Source organism: Dunckerocampus dactyliophorus, chromosome 7 (assembly GCF_027744805.1).
Source record: "Dunckerocampus dactyliophorus isolate RoL2022-P2 chromosome 7, RoL_Ddac_1.1, whole genome shotgun sequence".
NCBI lineage: Eukaryota > Metazoa > Chordata > Actinopteri > Syngnathiformes > Syngnathidae > Dunckerocampus > Dunckerocampus dactyliophorus.
The window spans coordinates 28,001,618-28,022,466 of NC_072825.1; the positions used below are offsets into that span (position 1 = coordinate 28,001,618).

General features: G+C 41.1%; 2 protein-coding genes across 2 annotated transcripts in view; both read right to left on the minus strand.

Annotated features, from left to right (window-relative positions):
• Window positions 1-1,897, minus strand: part of enpp2 (ectonucleotide pyrophosphatase/phosphodiesterase 2) — a 50,423-nt gene extending 48,526 nt beyond the window's left edge. The window contains exons 1-2 of the mRNA XM_054780973.1: window positions 1,754-1,897; window positions 1,294-1,387 (exon numbers count right to left, since the gene is read on the minus strand). Of these exons, the coding sequence (XP_054636948.1) occupies window positions 1,294-1,387; window positions 1,754-1,771 (112 nt within the window). The 5' untranslated portion in view covers window positions 1,772-1,897. The remainder of the gene's footprint in view (window positions 1-1,293; window positions 1,388-1,753) is intronic.
• An 850-nt stretch (window positions 1,898-2,747) lies between these two features.
• taf2 (TAF2 RNA polymerase II, TATA box binding protein (TBP)-associated factor) overlaps window positions 2,748-20,849 on the minus strand; it is an 86,013-nt gene continuing 67,911 nt past the window's right edge. The window contains exons 25-28 of the mRNA XM_054780972.1: window positions 11,909-12,138; window positions 6,951-7,115; window positions 3,987-4,086; window positions 2,748-3,917 (exon numbers count right to left, since the gene is read on the minus strand). Of these exons, the coding sequence (XP_054636947.1) occupies window positions 3,646-3,917; window positions 3,987-4,086; window positions 6,951-7,115; window positions 11,909-12,138 (767 nt within the window). The 3' untranslated portion in view covers window positions 2,748-3,645. The remainder of the gene's footprint in view (window positions 3,918-3,986; window positions 4,087-6,950; window positions 7,116-11,908; window positions 12,139-20,849) is intronic.

Below are 20,849 nucleotides of genomic sequence, written 5' to 3' on the forward strand. Positions count from 1 at the left end.
TTTGTCTAGTTTAGTTCAGAAATCTTAAAATTAAGCCAATAAAATCTTGTTTAAAAATTCCACAACATCCACAGGATGCTTAATTTAGGAACTGCCAAGCAACAATGTTTTGACATTCAGTTTATTAAACAGAAAGGTAATGACATACTGTAAACAATTTTTGATGACCAATACAGACGAATGCGCAACTTGGTGTACCGGTTAAAGAAAATAAATATTGATGTTATCAAATTAGCACTTCTGTTAGTGATTTTTAATAACATGAGTTAAGATATATATTGGCCTACTTCTAAGAAGAATTTGGGCTTATTTCAACATCAGTGAGTTTCAAGGATACAGCTTATTCATTTTGCACTAATATTTCACTTTCATCCATCTTCCATGCCGCTTATCCTCACAAGGGTCACGGGTATGCTGGAGCCTATCCCAGCTGACTTCGGGCAAGAGGCGAGGTACACCCTGGACTGGTCACCAGCCAATTGCAGGGCACATATAGACAACCTAGCATGCAACGGAGATTCAAACCCACATCTGCCCAATCTCCTGACTGTGTGGCCAACATGCTAACCACTGGGCCAACATTAAGTCACTGTTCCAGCAGTCCAATGCACATGGGAATGTCATACAACTTAATGTCAAAAAATCCAAACTATCCCTTTAAAGGTCCTGATTATTTCTACACATAGAAATCTTAATTTAGGATTTCTTACCAAGTAAAATTTACTTGCTGCATTGACAGATAATTTCACTGGTTTTCAAGTATATTTTTCTTATTGGTTGCAGTAATAATCTGATGTCATAATTGATACTGGTTATCAGCCGTTATTGGAGTTCCACAAATACAATAAAGGTTTCGCAGATCACAAACTGTGTTTTTATAAATCTTTGGGGTCAGTAGATTAATCCAGTCCAGATTTGAGAGGTATTGGTCTAGTGGTTTTCAAAGTGGACCAGGTCTAATATGGGTTAAAGTCTGAAAACATACAAAAATGTACCTCTGTTGGATTTTCACAAATAGAATAAAGGTTTCACAAAAACAATAGTGGGTGTCAGGCAAAGGTAATGTCTTAACTAAAATGTTTCACATCAAGAAGTGTCACAAAAAACAGACAAATTTTACATCAAGAAGTGTCACAAAAAACAGACGATCAGTGGACAAACAGTCGCACTGCATATTAGCTATACCACCTCAAATCAAATCGGAGGCTGGCGAGGCGGGATATACTTCAGAGTAGTCTTTCAGGAATTATTTTGCACAATAAAAGTGTTATTATGGTTTCAAAGAATACTTACTGTCAGTGAAAGGTTCTCCTGGGTATTTGGCTCTGGAGTAAACGAAACCCAAACACAAATTGGGTCCAAAGAGAATCCACACCATCCACAAAACCTAAAAAGTTACATTTCATTTCACTGAGTGATGCTTTTGAAATTCACTCACTAGTGAAAGATCATCATTCCATAAGAGCTTACTCGTTCAACAACATTGATTTAACCTTTTTTTTTACATTAACCCCACAAAATCATAAAATACACAATAGCATCACATCATGTTTATCAAATACATTTACTGTCAATCCACGCAACACACATTTAACTCAACGACCAACTTTGTGTGACACGATGTGCCAGACTGAAATCAAGCGTAAGCTAAACGTGTACGTAAAGGTGGACTTGTTTTATTGCGAGTGATAATGATATAAAAGTGCCATGAGGTGTTATTTAGTGAGTAATAAAAGTGAATGGTTACACGTACCAGGTTGAGTGCAAACATGTCGTGTTGTGAAGAAAATGGTGTCGATCTTGTGATAGCATCCAAGCTAACCTGTGGACAAACCAGCAGCTTCTTTTAACCCGACCACATTCAAACACATATATTTATACTTGTATACTTATACTTGTGGAAATACATATACTGTACATATAGTCATCAATGGACTGCAATGGCGACTCCTGTTTCGTCACAAGGCGGAGCTTTAAATACATCCTCGTCATATTACTAATAGTATTTTACCTCTAGAAGTTTAGTTTTTATCTTTATGATTATTTAACCCCCATGAAAACTAACCCAATACGAGATGAATGTTGTTAATAACGCTGTGTAATGGTTCCTGTGTAAATAGCTTACATTTTTTTAAATAAATTACCATAATAAAAACCTCAACGGGCCTTCATGGTACTCAACTTTGTTATTTTTCACAAAATTAAGGCCCAATTTATTTTTTATTATTGGTACTTTCTGCGTGCTTGCGTTGTAATTCTAACTTGGACAGCAAGTTGTGCTGCTTGACAAGAATTCAAGTCATTCGTAGAACAAGCCTTTCTTTTAGTCTACGTCCTAATCGAGGTCATGGTGAGCTGGGAGCCCGGGTTTACCCTGGACTGTTCACCTGTCAATCCCAGGACACACACACGTATATAAACAAATAACACCTATGTACTCTTTACCTATAATATTTACACAGTATGTGTGTTTTTTGGAACGGGTGGGGGAACACACAAGCACAGGAAGAACATACACACTAAGCATGTGTTTTATGGAAGTTCGAACCCTCCATCTCCTGAATAAAATAAAAAAGAATATTAGTATGTCACAGTACATGTCTGTGAAAAACGAGTTGTGTTTTTATCATCACGTGATGCTCACCTCTTCTAATGTGCCCTCATACAAACATTCTGGAGATCCAGACCCACAATGCAGACCACATGGCATGTCGCAAAAGTCTAAATACTTTATTGTCAAAAGCGCCTACAAAAACACTGGAGGCAAGGCAAAATGTAAAAAAAAAGTAACTAAAAAGTCAGAAAATCTTGATGTGTAAATGGAAATAAAGTTATAAAGTTATATATGAATTTGTATATGAATGAAGAAAATACGTATTTGAACCGTATAACAACAGCAAGCATTAGCGGTTATGTGGCCGTGAAACACACAAATGAGTCCAGTCTCTTTAAGAAAGTACACAAATCCCTCGCTTATTGCGTGCATATATATATATAGATATATCTATATCTATAGCTATATCTATATATACACACATATAAAAAAGTAGGTCGTATTCAACCATGAAACAGCGACCATTTATTAATTTTTTAAAAGAGAGTGAGGGCTCAATGTAGCGAGGGAGGACTGTACTCCTAATATCAACTCATTACGTGGAAAAGACCAAAGATTGCTGACCTGCACAAGACTGCAATATTTCACCAGGTGGGTTATGGATGACTGTGAGAAAGGTGAGGGAGTAGTCCACAATGACAGGGGAGGAGCTGGTTGACGATGCCAAGGGAGTTGGGAGCACAGTCAGCAAGAAAAGCATTACCTTGCCCACACAGGGGCTTCAGTTGATCTCACAATCTTTAGTAAGATACATCTGACCTCTCTCGTGCTTGTAAACAAGGCTTTCTCCACCAACTACTAAACCACATTTTCTATTGCCATCAAATACTCATTTAACTCCATCTAATACTAATTCATTTATAAACTTTATTTTATTTACAATCTGTCTCTCCGTTCAAATAAAAGGTAGAGTAAAAATTATGTATTCTTCATATCAACATACATAATTAGCAGGGATCCAATACTTCTTTTGATATTATGTACTGTGGATTTGTGTGTTTGCTTGTGGACATGTGTTTGAGGGATGAAATTTATTCCGACAGAGATGGAGACTGCAAGGACTTGCCACTGGCTGGACTATTGCTGTATGGATGCGAGTTCCCGCGCTCTCGCTCCTTGTTGTCATGTTTGTGCTTGTGTTTGTGTTTGTGCTTCTTCTTCTTCTTCTTTTTGTGCTCGTGGTGGTGGTGGCTGTGCTCGCTTCTGTGTTTCTGTGGCAAGGAGGAAGGGTCTTTGGGGAAGGACGGTAGAGGCGTGGCCGGCATGGAGAGCATGGAATGTTCCACCAAGGCTGGCTCTTTCCCTGGAAGAAAACAAGCATGTCTTTTACGGATGCCTGCGTGGATCTGCGAATGCGTTCCTGACGTATCACCTGGTGTAGAAGGTCTCTCCAATAGATGGAGATGATGGTGAATGAAGGCTTGGCTGTCATGGACCGTCTCCATGTCAATAACTTCATCTTCCATGTTAAACTACAACAAAGCACAACACAAGATTGATATTAATAACTACACAAGACAATATGTGTAGAAATAAGGGATGCTCCGATCGATCAGACACCCATCAGTATTGGCCGATTTCTGAAAAAACAAGTCATCAGCATTTACCAATAAATCCCTTTCAAAGCTGAGCGGCGTGCGACAGCAAACCCTACATGTGTGCTGTGTCGAGAATCATAACTAGTCTGTAAAACTTCAATAGTTTCAGTGTGACAGCTTGACACAGGCTACGCCAATCGACGTGAGCATGTTAGATCACTCCCTTATCAAACCTATTTGTGTTCAACTTTTCTTGCATCTTTATTTACACGCTTTATCTAGCTGTCACTGGCATCAGCTAGCTAGCGAGCTAGCAAGTGTTAACCGCCTAGATTCTTGTCTTTGGACTCCAAATGTGACCTTTTAGCACAGTGAGATTTTGTTTTTAAAACAAACAAGCAATGCAGTTAGTTCAGAGCTCGTTTTTGTCCCATGGAGAAGTGGATATGACGTTCATGGGGTACGTACTAAACTTTTCAAGTGTCATTGACAACTTTACTCTCTTGTTGTCATTATACTAATTATGTCTTGTCTTCCAAACACTATTTGTGTGACATAGTGTGTCCAGCCTCATGATGGTGATACTATCACAGGGTATCCTAGCTTGCTAGCTAATTTTGAGTAGCTCACCAAAGGGTCAAAGAATATTTGCCTCAACTCTTAGTAGTAGTTTATTATAACTGCTGAATTCAGACTTTATGCCTTTATATAATGACAAATGAGCACAAAATAGCATAGAGATGTGCTTGGTAAATAAAGTACCGTAGTGTGCAATTGAAAAGTTGTAAATAAAACACAAAAAGTTGACAGCTCTAATAGTGATCTGCACTGTGATGGGACACTGAATTTAGTCTGTTTTAAGTTAAGCAGGACTGATTTCTTATTTGTATTATTTTATTCTGTTAATTTTGTTATCTGGAACTAAAAAATAAATGACTGAACAATTTATGAACACGCCATCCATCCATCCATCCATTTTCTATTCCGCTTCTCCTCATTCGGGTCGCGGTGCACGCTGGAGCCTATCCCTCGGGCAACAGGCGGGGTACACCTGGACTGGCCGCCAGCCAATCGCAAGGCACATATAGACGAACAACCATTCACACCCACACCTATTTAGAGTCGCCAATTAACCTAACCTGCATGTTTTTGGAATGTGGGAGGAAACCGAAGTACCCGGAGAAAACCCACACACGCACGGGGAGAACATGCAATCTCCACACAGAAATGCCCAAGGGAGAATCAAACCCAGGTCTTCCCGATCTCCAGACTGTTACTGTGTTGGCCAGCAGGCTAACCACTAGACCACCGTGTGGCCCTTTTATGAACATGCATCAAATTCAATTCAGGTTTGTGTCAAATACGACAAAAATCGTTTCACACAAAGGCAAAAAAAAAAAAAAAAAACAAGCCGCCCCAAATGTTTATTTTTTAAATAATCACAATTATTACAATTACAATTTAATAATTACAAATATTACCTATTTGCCTGGAATCCAGCGGCCCAGGCCAATACCACGCATCATAAATAAATTGAAAAATGCTAGGGGTGTCCCAATATCTTGTGTCACAAGATCTCACAAGATTAAAATGGGATAAGATTTCTCATTCAGAAAAAAACTGTTGTAGGTACTAGGCCTGGGATGATAATAAATAACTGAATTATTCACACAATAAATGAAAATGAACTCAATAATTTTGCCGGCCTCAAGACATTGCCATGTGCATGCATGTCTGTTTTCCTCATCTCCCGCCTTCGAACTGGCAGGAAGAGATTCACTCTGTGCATTGGTTTCAGCACCTTGGCACGTTTGTTCCATAGAACAACGGCATGAACGGAATGAGCCATTTTGTCAGTCATACAGTCTTTTTGTCTCGGTCGGTGGACACGGGGCCGCTGGCATACACACAGAGTGAAGAGAAAATGTAGCCTCGTGAGGAGCAATGCAAGGTAACAGTAGAAATTAAATTAGTAGATTGCAATATATTATCATACATATATTTAATGGTAAAATCTCGTCTCGTAGACCCAATCTTGTGCATCGTCTTGTCTCATGACACACCCAGAAAATTGTGTGTGAATGCTGAAAAGATTAATTGAAATGCTGTTAAAGTGCGGAATTATGGGAAAAGTGTGCAAAATTGAATGTTTTGGTGATGGAATGTATGTGTGGGTTGACAGCATTTTAATGGGAATTTCTGGGCCACACAATATGAAATTCCAGGAAAAACGTATCTAATCAAATGTTTCCTTCATGCTGCGCCCATGTGTGACGTGCCAAATGAGCCCAGTCTATAATTTCACTGATTGTATTCGTCCAGAGTTTCATACATTGCACCTTGTTCTCATACAGATGTTTGTGCCACATACAAATGTGTGCAGCTTTCCAAATTGTTGCTTTTGATAGTGGGACAAGTTTATGATCGTTGAGACAAAATGTTTATTTTTTTCTATAACTTGTATTGCATATTTTTGTATTTGTCATATTTTGCACGGACAGTGTGTATTTGTGAAATGGCATCACAGTAAAATAAGCATCATGTGTTCATTACACCATATTAGTTTGAGGGAAGAGCTGCAGCCGATATTGATATTGGTAATGAAGTGCTGGACAATATCGGTATATCGGTAAGAAAACCAATAGCGAGCATCTCTATACTGCTAGTATAGCGCTACATTCTGCTGCCTTTTGTGCAGTAGTGCGGCATCCATCGGAGATCTGGTCTCAAACCCAGAGGGTTGCAACAGGAAGGGCATCCGGCATTAAAAAAAAAGTACTACAGACAAAGCGTGGTACCCTGATTTTGTAGCGCCCCACTTTACTGTCGTCATCTTGATGCTGCAGCGCTGGTCCTGGTTCTGGAGGGGAGCCCAGCTGAGTGTCAGCTTTTCTCTTGATGCCCTGAGGTGGCTGACCTACCCCACAAACCCCCAGTGAAATAGGATCCGGCTCTTCATCCTCCTGCCACAATGAAAACAAGTAAAAAAAAAAACAAAACATACTTTAGATAACAGCCCATCTAAAAGTTTGGAAATCTGCTTTCAGGTCTGGTGTTGACCACGTTCAGGTGCTCTGCCCACACCTTCATTGTATAAACATAGAGAACTGGATGTACTGAAAAACTACCCTGCATCCGGCACACACTTTAACTGTGCCTTTTTTTTCCTTTTTTTTTTTTAAGTACAACCCTTGGAAATACCCCAAATTGCAATACTTCCCGGACAAACAAATTAAATGTCTTTGTTTCATTTGGACGGTGCCAACAAGCCCATCTTCGGTCTGTTGCTGTTGCTGTTACATAAACACAAGCCCCTTTTCACAACCAACACCTATTTTCCACCAGGGAAAGTTCAGGGAAATGATCCAGAGTGGGGGAAATAAGTATTTGATCCCCTGCTGCTTTTGCAGCTTTATGCCCTGATAGGAGATAGATATGTAGATATGAACACTACATAATTTTTATGGTAGCTTTATTATAACAGACAGAATGTAAAAAAAAGGAATGAGTTTGTACCTAAAACCTCGGTTTTTGTAGACCCAAGTTTTTGTATGATTTGTTTTTCGTGCACATAAAAAACTACACTGTAGTCAGTTTGGCCTGTGGTGCACCATTCCGTGGAATCAAGTGTCCAAACAAAGCACCCTATGTGTTGCTGACTCAATGTCCATGCAATTTTTTATACTAAATAATAGTGCTTTCACATGATCAAAACGTGACAATATTTCTTGTTTCGAGAAAAGCTATCTTGCTGGAAGAGGGCAGCCAGACTGTGAGCTATGGCACTGCTGTGAATGATAATACCGGTACTATAGCCCGATTAATCAGGACAATTATGACGTATCACCGATTAATCAACATCGGTGAATATGTAACCGATATATTAACTTCTTTTGCTGCGCGGAGATTTTGTCGCTTCGTTCCTATGTCTTTGTGCTGTACCCTGCCCTAGTACCTGGTCCCTCCTCCTCACACACAAACATAGAGACCAGGGAGGTGCAGCTCTGATGTCGCACTCTCTCGGCTGCAGCAGAGAAGACGATGAGAGACACGGCGAAACAAACCACATTTTTTATGTAGTCAAGGAGAACATTCCAGATTTTTTTAATCCTGCAAGTTTACGTATTTCAGCGTTTTAACGTTGTTTAAATTGCATCTCTGTGAGATAAACAAAGATTGATACAATTGTTAATCCACATGGCCACCATTATCTAATACAGTACATTATACAGCGTTTTAAAGTGAAACAAAGTTATATGCAACTCCCATGTCCATCATAAATATAAGACTAGTACACAGGTCCTCACTCCATTAATTAAATCTAAAAATCCTTAGATTTGTTGATGTATACATCATTGCCCAATTGTGCCCAGTAATTTAGAAATGGATATAGCCTGGCTAACTTTTCTAATGGGACGTCAGTCTCTGCACACATTGCTACAAAATCTTCAACTATAATGCCCTTGCTTGTGGTTAAGGAAGATTTAGTCACTGATACAATTCCAATTGCATTATTAATGTAAGATATTTTTATGACACCCTTATTTTGTTTACACAATTTAGATGTGGCAAACAACGCTCTTATTTTGAAGGATGGAAGTGTGTTCTGTGTGTGTTGAGAATGTCTTTTTACGGTTAAGACGAGGCGGGAGCAAGAATAAACGCGCCTCTTGTCATTTTTCTACTCAGAACTTGCACGTTTTCAGTGGGCATTGTAAAACTGTCCTTACATTAAAGCGGTAAAACACAAGAGTGGTACCTTGGTTAACGCCCTCCTCGGTTAGCGTGTTTTTTGGTTACCATCCACAATTTTTGCAAAACATTTGCCTGGGCTTGCGTTCGCCCACTTGTTTAGTGTCCAAAACATCGTCCAATTTCTGTTACTGCCTGTCTCATTTTACATCCATAATACTGATTTCTGGTTCCAAAAGCAAAACCTAAGCATTCTAACTTACTATAGCATGTTCGTGGCATCCAGAGGTAAACATAGCACACGTCACCAGACATCTTATAAGGCATCCTCGCTGGCGCACTTCCGCAGCGTCACTGCCGCCAGCAGTTGTTTTTTTTTTATTATCGTATTTTCTATATTAAACAGCAAGGTACACGTTGATTGGTTCAAGAACAAAAATTATGTTGTTAACTGATGGTTTTGTGGAGGTTTTTCCACCAACAAAACTAGGTAAAAGTGATTTTAAATGTTCTGTTGTCCATTCATTTGTCATTTGTAATTATTTTTGCAGAATTTTCTGCATGTAAAACTATAATTATTGTCTATATAATGTGTTTTGTGTTTTGAATGTCTGGAATGGATTAATTTGTATTGTATTTGTATTTGTACTTTATTTATCCCACAGCGGGGAAATTCACTTGTTACAGCAGCAAGCAAGATACGCAAGTAAAGAGTACAGTGTAAAGAATGCATAGTGACTACAACATGGTTCAGGTGGTGCAGGTGTTGTAGAGCCTGACAGCGGTCGGTATGAAGGACCTGCAGAACCTCTCCTTCTTACACTGTAGGTGTAACAGTCTGCTGCTGAAGGAGCTGCTAAGGGAAACAACAGTGTCATTTAGCGGGTGAGAGGTGTTGTCCATGATGGATGTCAGCTTAGCCAACAGAACTTGCTAATTGGATTAACATTTTCTATGGGAAAATTTGCTTTCGTTAGAGTCCATTTTGGTTTGAGTCGAACCTTCTGTAACGGATTAATGACGATAACGAAGGCACCACTTATATACTTATTCAGCCTGAGTTGCGCACACACTCAGCCTCCATAGCATACTCTGTTAAACCACCCCAACTTCTATTCTTGCGCCGTAAGAAGAGTTTCCGCCAAATTTCGCTGGTGTTTTAGGTCGCCATTTCGGCATGTTTACTTTGGGAGAGGGCGGTTAGTGTTTGTGATGAGATTCTGCCACAATTGAGCTGTCCGCCGGGGAAATACTTCCCTACTCAAATGTTCCTTCTCCTCACAATGACAGCATTTAATTGACATTATGTCAACTTGAGTTTAACAGTAAATTCTGTTTTTATTGGCTAATTCCGCAATTCAGTTAATGCGAAAAGGCCCTACTTTAAACATACACTATAATCCTTGCAATCCTACCTACACTCGGTGTTCCCAGCGTCACTCGGCCGCGACATGTGACTGTTTTTTTTTCGTCTGAGTTGAACAGCTGCCGCTGTGTTAATTAATATCAAAGCAGAAGTTGTAGTAATTTTACATTTGAACAAAGTTACTTAAGATTTGTCCAATCAAAACACGATCGCTGCATGTAACTTCTATCAAAGCCTCATGGGAACTGTAGTTCTTTTAGCGTACACATTAAGCTAATCTACTTCAATCTGCGAGCTATTTTGCATGTGTCTTTACATAAGTACACATCAACATAATATCAATAGGTGGAAAGAAGTTGAACAATTAAAAGCATCATGCTTAGATCACACAGGCAAAATTTCAAAAACATTTCAAAAAGTACTTGTGTGAGCTGAGTGTATCGTGACACCCCTAAAATATATATAATTATTATTATACATTATCAAACATTAATGCTTAATTTGGTGTTAAATAATGTCGACAACAACATTGCTTATATAATAATTTAAGGGACAATATACATTTCAAAATGCACCTGCATTGTTTTGTGACTCAGATTAAACATTTTGTTTATCTCGTCATATTTTTTCAGTGTTTCATTATTTCTTAAAAGTAATGTTAAAATACCATCTCGTTGTCATTCTCATAGACCCAATCTCATGTATCGTCTAGCCTCGGGGCCCCCCCACTAAATAAAGAATATTGCTAAATAAGCCGCCATGGGGCCAAAGAACGGTGCGAGTGTCAGTAATTTGATAAAGAAGGTGAGAAACACTATTGAATTCAATCTCAACATATGTATGGGAAGTCCGCCTCAACATTAAGTTCCATCCATTCCTCATTTGTCGTTATTTTGCATTGTTTTCTGCATGTAAAACGATAATTATTCTCTATTCAATGTATTTTGTGTTCATATTTTTGGATGTCTGGAACGGATGAATTAGTACATTAGCAAGTTTCGTTTTTTGTCTGACCCTTTAGAACTACGGTAATTAATAACAAAAAAACTAGGGATGCTCCGATCGATCGGCCAATTTCCATAAAAAACACAAGATTGGCATATGCCTTTCAACATCGATCACAAAAATGTTTTGCCGGCGTGCGTATTGAGCCAACAAGGGACGTACTTTGTCCCGTATTGCTGCAACAATCAAAAATACTATAAAAACCTCAATGGTTTCAGTTTAGCTCTAGCTAGCTAGAGTTATCCACCTAGCTTCTGGTCTTCGGACTCCAAATGTGACTTTTTGCCACAGTGACATTTTGCTTTGAAAACAAACAAGCAATGTGGTTAGTTTGGAGATCATTTTTGTCCCACTGTATCACATTCATGGAGTATGTACTAACTTTTTCAAGTGTCGCTGAACAACTTTACTATCTTGTTGTCATTAAACTAATTATGTCTTGTCCTCCATACACTATTTGTATGTGGTTGTTTCGTGAACATAAACAGTGTCTCCAGCCTATGATGGTAATACTCTCACAGGGGTCTCTAGCTCGCCAGCTGATTTTGAGTAGCTCACCAAAGGGTCAAAGAATATTTGCTTCAACTTTTAGTAGTTTTTTTTATTATAACTGTTGAATTCAGACTATACCTTTATATAATGACAAATCAGCACAAAACAGCACCAAATATAGTATTTGTACATGGTACTTACAGGTGGATAACTGATGCCAACACCATGGATTCCTATACTGGCAGCGGTGTCAATGACAGCACCAACGCTCAATTCAGGCTTGATGGTGGGGTTTAGTACAGCTTTCTTCTCCTTCAGGTTCAACACTAGGCCAAGCTCAGGGAGGGGCAGGCAGGAGGGCCGAGTCAAACCAAACAAGGTGTAGTAAAGGTTTACAGCATCGCACCGCAGTCGCCAGTCATGAGCAGTGCCTGATGAGAAAAAAAAAAACACAAACATGAATAATAGGCAAAATATAACAAACTACATATCAATTCAGCCATAAGAAGCATGTCAGCAACACTTTAAACATCTTTGTGCTTCACTTCACACAACTAATTAATGACTATAATCCCTTGTTTATGGCAGTTCATCGGTTCCACACATGGCCGTGAAAAGTCAATTTCTGCCAAATAAGATTCCTTATTTAAAAATGGAATATTTTGGTAGTTATAGCATAGAAAACCTGTTTACCACCTTCTAAGTAAGTTTTTAACATTATTACAGCCCTCTAGACATGAATGACACCTTGGCCTGTCACCATATTCCATAAGTCAATGAATTGAAAGATAAAAAAAAACAGGTCGATAATTATAGCGCCCTCAATAAATTGACATGTGCGTGTATGCGTGTGTTTCATCTGCTCGTCTCTCTGTGCCACACCGGCTAGATGTCAAGAGGGTTCACTCTGCATCTGTCTGCGCATTGGTTCTTTTGTGGAGTGAACACAGAGAGTGGGCCCTCATCTCATTCAGCCTCTTTGTGGAGGCAAACAAGTCTGGTGTTTGTGTGTCTCACCCAACATGACAGTAACAATACTACACTTAGTGACTGGTGTACAATACTATATAACATCATGTCTTTGAATGGGTCTTCTGAATGCCTTATATTTGTATTTTACTTCATTTTATGCATGAAAATACTTAAATTAGGCAAAAAATAATGGAAAATATGCTTCATTATGCATGTCTTTTTAGTAATAGGCCGCATTCAACCACGAAACAGCATGATTTCTGGTTCTGGTTTAATTTCTTTTGAACATGCCTACATTATAATGCGTCATATGTCACATTTCAGAGCACCCATAATGTTCAAACTGAGTAGGAAAAAGCAAAGCTTATTCAATCCAATTCAATCCAATTCATTCACATCAGTTACACTACATTAATTCATAGTACATTAATTCACCCCTTTAAATGTACTCTTTGCCAAAATACATAAGAAAATGGTAAGGTAGTACAACAATGTAGTCAAATAGAAGTTTGCAGTCACTATAAATAAATTATATAACAATCAAACAGAAAATACACTCCTGATCAAAATGTTAAGACTTGTTGTAAAATTGCTAGAATTAGCATTTTGCACATTTGGATCTTAATGAGGTTTTAAGTAGAGCTACAATATGCAAAAACAAGAATGGGTAGTGAGACAAAAAGCATGAAGCATTGAAAAAGCATTGAAAAAGTAATTTATTGAAAACAACAATTAAACTGAAATAGGCTGTTTATCAGCTGATCAAAAGTTTAAGACCATCGATCAAAAAACAACAGAAAACAACAAAAAACACTCCAAACCAGAACAAAAAATGTTCTCAGTAGGACTCAGTAATGAGTAGCTCCACCGTTCTTGTTAAATACTTAAAAAATGTGTTTAAGGATGCTTGATGCGAGTGTTTCCAGGAGGCTAGTGGGAACATTTCTCCAAGTGGTGAAGATGGCTTCACCAAGGGCATCAACTGTCTGGAACTGATGGCCATTTTGGTTTTTTTTTTTATAAATTTCCATCCCAAATGTACTCAATGGGATTTAAATGAGGGGAACATTCAGGATGGTCTAAAAGAGTGATGTTATTCTCCCTGAAGAAGTCCTTGGTCAAGCGAGCATTGTGAACTGCTGCGTTGTCCTGTTGAAAAACCCAGCTGTTACCACACAGACGATGGCCCTCAGTCATGGGTGATGCCCGCTGCAACATCTGCACGTAAGCCCTCCACCGTTTGACGACCCTGCACCACCTGAAGCTTCAGTGTTCCACTGAATGAAAAAGCACCCCAGATCATGATGGACCCCACATCTCAGGTGGGATCTCCTTGTCATGCCAGTAACGTTGGAAGCCATCTGGACCGTCATGGTTACATTTTTTCCTCATCAGAGAATAAAACCTTTTCCACCTTTCAATGTCCCATGTTTGATGCTCCCTGGCAAAGTTTAAACGGGCAATTTTGTGGCGTTGAAGGAGACAAGGTCTTTGAATTGTTTTTGATACCCTTTACCTGCAAATGCCGTCTGATGGTTATTGCGCTGCAGTCGGCACAAGTAAGGGCCTTAATGTGGGTCGAAGACCACCCTCTGTCTTGATGGACAGCCAATCGGGTCCTCCGACTCAGCGCAGGTGTGATTTTTTTGTGTCTACCACTTGACTTTTTTGTTCCATAATGCTCAGGATCTTTCAAAAAATGTAGAATGACTGTCTTACTCCCCCCAACCTCAGCAGCAATGGCACGCTGCGAGAGGCCTTGCTTATGCAGCTCGACAATCCGACCACATTCAAAACTAGAAAGCTTCTTTGCTTTAGCCATCAGGAGGGCATGACAGTGCGAATGCCTGACAGAAAATGAACATTTTGAGCAGATTTTTGTTTTATAGCCTGTGGTCTTAAGTGTTTGATCAGGTGATCCAAATGTGCAAAATGCAAATTCTAGCAATTTTTCAACTGGTCTTAAGATTTTGATCAGGAGTGTATATAATCCTAATAACTGATGAAGGGTTAATAGTTGGATGATGGCAGAGTACAAACGATATCTTCATAAAAAATGAAGAATTAGTATCAAATGCAAGAGTGGTTGAACACAACATTTCATGTACACAGTAGTTCAGAATTCTGCTTCCTTGTACTTGTAAACATCAACTTCTTGTATTGTTTCTTGAAATCGCTTTGAAATTGTTTGAGTTCCTTACTCAATCCATTCCATAATTTGATTCCACATACTGATATGCTTTTAGCAAAAAAATTGCTTTTAGGTTTTTAGCATTGTCCTCACACATAAGTGTTTTAAATTACATTTTTCCTTAAGGTCATATTTGTCCTCTCTTGTTGAGCAAAATTTTATAACATTTTGGGGTAACAGGTTCTTGTTTGCTTTATGCATAATTTTAACAGTTTGAAAATGAACTAAATCAGCAGATGTTAATAATTGTGACTTTTTTAGTTATTTCCCCATATGTCCACGCAATAAGTTAGATACGGTAATACCAGAGAGCAAATAGAGTGTATGGAGTGAATTTTGATTGAGAAAAAATGTTTGCCTTATTGAGTATAGAAGTGTCTCTTGCCACTTTATGTTGTATATTTTTAATGTGGGATGTCCAACTTATCTACAACTTTTGTCATCTACTGTAACACCTAGAAATTAATTTTCATTCACCCTGTCAATCTCTATGACATCTATTTGTATTTGTGCATCAATGTCATTTCTGCTATTACCAAATAGCATTATTTTAGTTTTACTTATGTTCAGGGATAATCTGTTTTTAATCAAACCCCTTTTTTAGTATAGTCATTTCATCTGTGACTTTATTTATGAACTCTTTTTACAGGTTTTTCCAGAACAAAATGCAGTAGTATGGTCTCCAAATAATACTAGCTTTAGGTCTTTCGTCGCTTTACAGATATATAGGTTTTTATATATAGGTTGAACAGTTTTGGTCCCAGTATTGAACCCTGAGGTACAACGCAAGATACATTTAAGCAAGCAGATGTAAAGTGTCCTAGCTTCACATATTGCTTCCTATTTTCTAAGTAGCTTTTTACCTAATTCTGTACTATCCCTTTGATTTCATAGCTTTCTCGTGATGTTAGTTCTATATCCGTATTGGCTGTCCGTAAGTAATTCATTCTTATTCATAAATTTATAAAACCTGGTGATAGCTTTTTAATGATTTTTGAAAATTGTGGCAATAAAGAAACTGGTTGGTAGTTTATAAATTGATGTTTGTCTCCAGTTTGAAGATTGGTACTACTTTAACAATTTTCATTTTGGGGAATTTACCTGTTTGAAATGATAAATTACTGATGTACGTCAGTGGTTCTGCGATCTCATTGTCTTTTTTATAGTTTCCATTTCGATTCCATTACAGTCAGTTGATGTTTTTGCTTTAAATTTGTTGGCAATTTCAATTATCTCCACTTGTCACATCAGTGACGACCATGGAGTTGGGATTCTTATCTCTTATTTTATTCTCTTCCTCTATTGACACAGAATTTGGGATCCTATGTTCTAAATTGCGATCAATATTCACAAAGCAGTCATTAAACCTTTCGACTACTTCGTTCATATTATCATTTTTGGCATTTTCATCTATAAAATATTGAGGGTACGCCCACCATTTCTAATAATACTGTATAGGATGCCCTATGTTGCTCTAACGTTGTTTTTATTTTTGACTAATAATTGACTACAATATTCTTTCTTACACACTCTTAAAATATTTGTTAACTTGCTTTTATACATCTTGTACTTATTTTCTGCTTCTTTAGTTTTTTGTATTATAAATTTCCTATATAATGTATTTTCTTCTTATAAGCGTTTTGCAAACCCTTTGTCATCCATTGCTGATTCTTCTTCTTTTGCTTATTAGACAATTCCCTTTATGGACAGTGCTTATCAAAGAGCTTTGTACAAGTATAAATATTTAGAAAATGTTCATATGCTTCCTCCACATTTTTTTCCACAATAGACAGATAGATTTATTAATGAATATATATTTTTAAAACCGTGACAAAGTGAAGTGATTTTTTTTTAGTTAAAGTGCATAATCTAAACTACAGTACCTTTCATAAGTATTCACCCCCTTTGATGGTGGTTTACCCTTTTATTGCTTTCATAAATCAATCATGGTCAATAAATTTTAGCTTTTTTAACAAAAAAATATTGGAAAAAAAAACTCTTTAATGTCAAAGTGAAAACAGATTTTTATAAAGTAATGTTAATGAAAGAAAATTATATAAATGAAAATAATTGTTTGCATAATTATTCACCCCCTTCAAGTCAGTATTTGGTAGATGCACCTTTGGCTGCAATCACAGAAGTGAGTCTGTGTGGATAGGTCTCAATCAGTCTTGCACACCTGCCCACTACAATTTTTCTTCTTTGCAAAACTGCTCAAGCTCTGTCAGGTTGCGCGGGTATCGGGCATAAACAGCCCTTTTCAAATCCAGCCACAAATTCTCTATGGGATTGAGGTCTGGGCTTTGACTCGGCCACTCCAGAACATTTACCTGGTTCTTTTTTAACCATTCCTGTGTAGCTTTTGCAGTATGTTTTGGATCATTGTCTTGCTGGAAAATAAATCTTCTCCCAAGACGTAGTTCTCTTGCATACTGAAAATGTTTGTCCCCCAGGATTTCAGTGTATTTTGCAGCATTCATTCTGCCCTCTATCTTTACAAGCCTTCCAGGTCCAGTTGCTGAGAAACATCCCCACAGCGTGATGCTGCCACCACCATGCTTCACAGTGGGGATGGTGTGTTTTTGGTGATGTGCAGTGTTTGGTTTCCGTCAAACATGACGTCTTGTCTGATGGCCAAAAAGCTAAATTTTGGTCTCATCAGACCATCCATCCATCTTCTACCGCTTATCCGAGATCGGGTCGCGGGGGCAACAGCCTAAGCAGGGAGGCCCAGATTTTCCTCTCCCCGGCCACTTTGTCCAGCTCCTCCCGGCGGATCCCGAGGCGTTCCCAGGCCAGTTGGGAAACATAGTCTCTCCAACGTGTCCTGGGTCTTCCCCGAGGCCTTTTACCGGTCGGACTTGCCCTGAACACCTCCCCAGGGAGGCGTCCGGGAGGCATCCTGACCAGATGCCCAAGCCACCTCATCTGGCTCCTCTCAATGCGGAGGAGCAGCGGTTCTACTCCGAGTCTCTCCCGGATGACAGTGCTTCTCACCCTATCTCTAAGGGAGAGCCCAGCCACCCTACGGAGAAAACTCATTTAGGCTGCTTGTACCCGCGATCTTGTCCTTTCGGTCATTACCCAAAGCTCATGACCATAGGTGAGGGTAGGAACGTAGATCGACCAGTAAATTGAGAGCTTTGCCTTTTGGCTTAGCTCTCTCTTCACCACAACAGATCGATGTAGAGTCTGCATCACTGCAGACGCCGCACCAATTCGCTTATCGATCTCGCGTTCCATCCTTCCCTCACTCGTGAATAAGACCCCAAGGTACCTAAACTCCTCCACTTGGGGCAGGATCTCATCCCCGACCTGGAGATGGCATTCCACCCTTTTCCGGGCAAGAACCATGGACTCGGACTTGGAGGTGCTGATTCTCATCCCGGCCGCTTCGCACTCGGCAGCGAACCGATCCAGTGAAAGTTGAAGTTCACGGCTTGATGAAGCCAGCAGGACCACATCATCTGCAAAAAGCAGAGACTCAATCCTGCAGCCACCAAACCGGAACCCCTCAACGCCCTGGCTGCGCCTAGAAATTCTGTCCATAAAAATAATGAACAGAATTGGTGACAAAGGGCAGCCCTGGCGGAGTCCAACCTTCACTGGAAACGGGTCCGACTTACTGCCGGCAATGCGAACCAAACTCTGACACCGGTCATACAGGGAACGAACAGCTTGAATTAGCTGGTCCGATACCCCATACTCCCGGAGTACTCCCCACAAAATTCCTTGAGGAACACGGTCGAATGCCTTCTCCAAGTCCACAAAACACATGCAGACTGGTTGGGCAAACTCCCATGCACCCTCAAGGACCCTGCTGAGAGTGTAGAGCTGGTCCACAGTTCCACAACCAGGACGAAAACCACACTGCTCCTCCTGAATCTGAGATTCAACTATTCGGCGGATCCTTCTCTGCAGAACCCCTGAATAGACCTTACCAGGGAGGCTGAGGAGTGTGATTCCACGATAGTTGGAACACACCCTCCGGTCCCCCTTCTTAAAAAGGGGAACCACCACCCCGGTCTGCCAATCCAGAGGCACTGCCCCCGATGTCCACGCGATGCTGCAGAGTCGTGTCAACCAAGACATGCCTGCAGCATCCATGACCTTAAGGAACTCCGGGCGGATCTCATCCACCCCCGGGGCCCTGCCACCGAGGAGCTTTTTGACAACCTCAGCAACCTCAGCCCCAGAGATAGGAGAGCCCACCGTGGAGTCCCCAGGCTCTGCTTCCTCACAGGAAGACGTGTCGGTGGGATTGAGGAGGTCTTCGAAGTATTCTTTCCACCGATCCACAACATCCCGAGTTGAGGTCAGCAGCACACCATCCCCACCATACACGGTGTTGACTGTGCACTGCTTCCCCCTCCTGAGACGCCGAATGGTGGTCCAGAATCTCTTCGAAGCCGTCCGGAAGTCGTTCTCCATGGCTTCTCCGAACTCCTCCGATGTCCGAGTTTTTGCCTCAGCGACTGCCAGAGCCGCAGACCGCTTGGCCTGCCGATACTTGTCAGCTGCTTCCGGAGTCCCATGAGCCAAAAAGGCCCGATAGGACTCCTTCTTCATCTTGTTGGCATCCCTCACCACTGGTGTCCACCAACGGGTTCTGGGATTACCGCCACGACAGGCACCAACCACCTTACGGCCACAGCTCCGATCAGCTGCCTCGACAATAGAGGCACGGAACATGGCCCATTCAGACTCAATGTCCGCCACCTCCCTCGGAACATGGTCGAAGCTCTCCCGGAGGTGGGAGTTGAAACTCCTTCTGACAGGGGACTCTGCCAGTCGTTCCCAGCAGACCCTCACAATACGTTTGGGCCTGCCAGGTCTGACCGGCATCCTCCCCCACCATCGGAGCCAACTTACCACCAGGTGGTGATCAGTTGACAGCTCTGCCCCTCTCTTCACCCGAGTGTCCAAAACATATGGCCGCAAGTCCGATGATACGACCACAAAGTCAACCATGGAAGTGCGGCCTAGGGTGTCCTGGTGCCAAGTGCACATGTGGACACCCTTGTGCTTGAACATTGTGTTTGTTATCGACAATCTGTGACGAGCACAGAAGTCCAATAACAAAGCACCGCTCGGGTTCAGATCAGGGGGGCCGTTCCTCCCAATCACACCTCTCCAGGTCTCACTGTCGCTGCCAACGTGAGCATTGAAGTCCCCCAGCAGAACAAGGGAATCGCCTGAGGGAGCACTCTCCAGTACTTCCTCTAGAGACTCCAAAAAAGGTGGGTATTCTGAACTGCTGTTTGGCGCATAAGCACAAACAACAGTCAGGACCCGTCCCCCACTCGAAGGCGGAGGGAAACTACCCTCTTGTTCACCGGGTTAAACTCCAACATGCCGGCCACAAGCCGGGGCGCAACAAGAATTGCCACCCCTGCCCGTCGCCTCTCACTGCTGGCAACGCCAGAGTGGAACAAGGTCCAATCCCTCTCAAGAGGACTGGTTCCAGAGCCCTTGCTGTACGTTGAGGTGAGTCCGACTATATCTAGCCGGAACTTCTCAACCTCATGCACCAGCTCAGGCTCTTTCCCTACCAGAGAGGTGACATTCCATGTCCCTAGAGCTAGTTTCTGTAGCTGAGGATTGGACCGCCGAGGTCCCCGCCTTCGGCTGTCACCCAGCTCACTCTGCACCCGACCCCTTTGGCCCCTCCCATGAGTGGTGAGCTCATTGGAGGGGGGACCCATGTTGTCTCTTCGGGCTGTGCCCGGCCGGGCCCCATGGGCGTAGGCCCGGCCACCAGACGCTCGCCATCGTGCCCCTCCTCCAGGCCTGGCTCCAGAGGGGGGCCCCGGTGACCCGCATCCGGGCAAGGGAAAACGTGGTCCAATGTTTTTTGTCTTCATAGAGGTCTATTGAGCTACTCTTTGTCTGGTCCCTCACCTAGGACCTGTTTGTCGTGGGTGACCCTACCAGGGGCATAGAAATCCCTGACAACTTAGCTCCTAGGATCATCGGGAC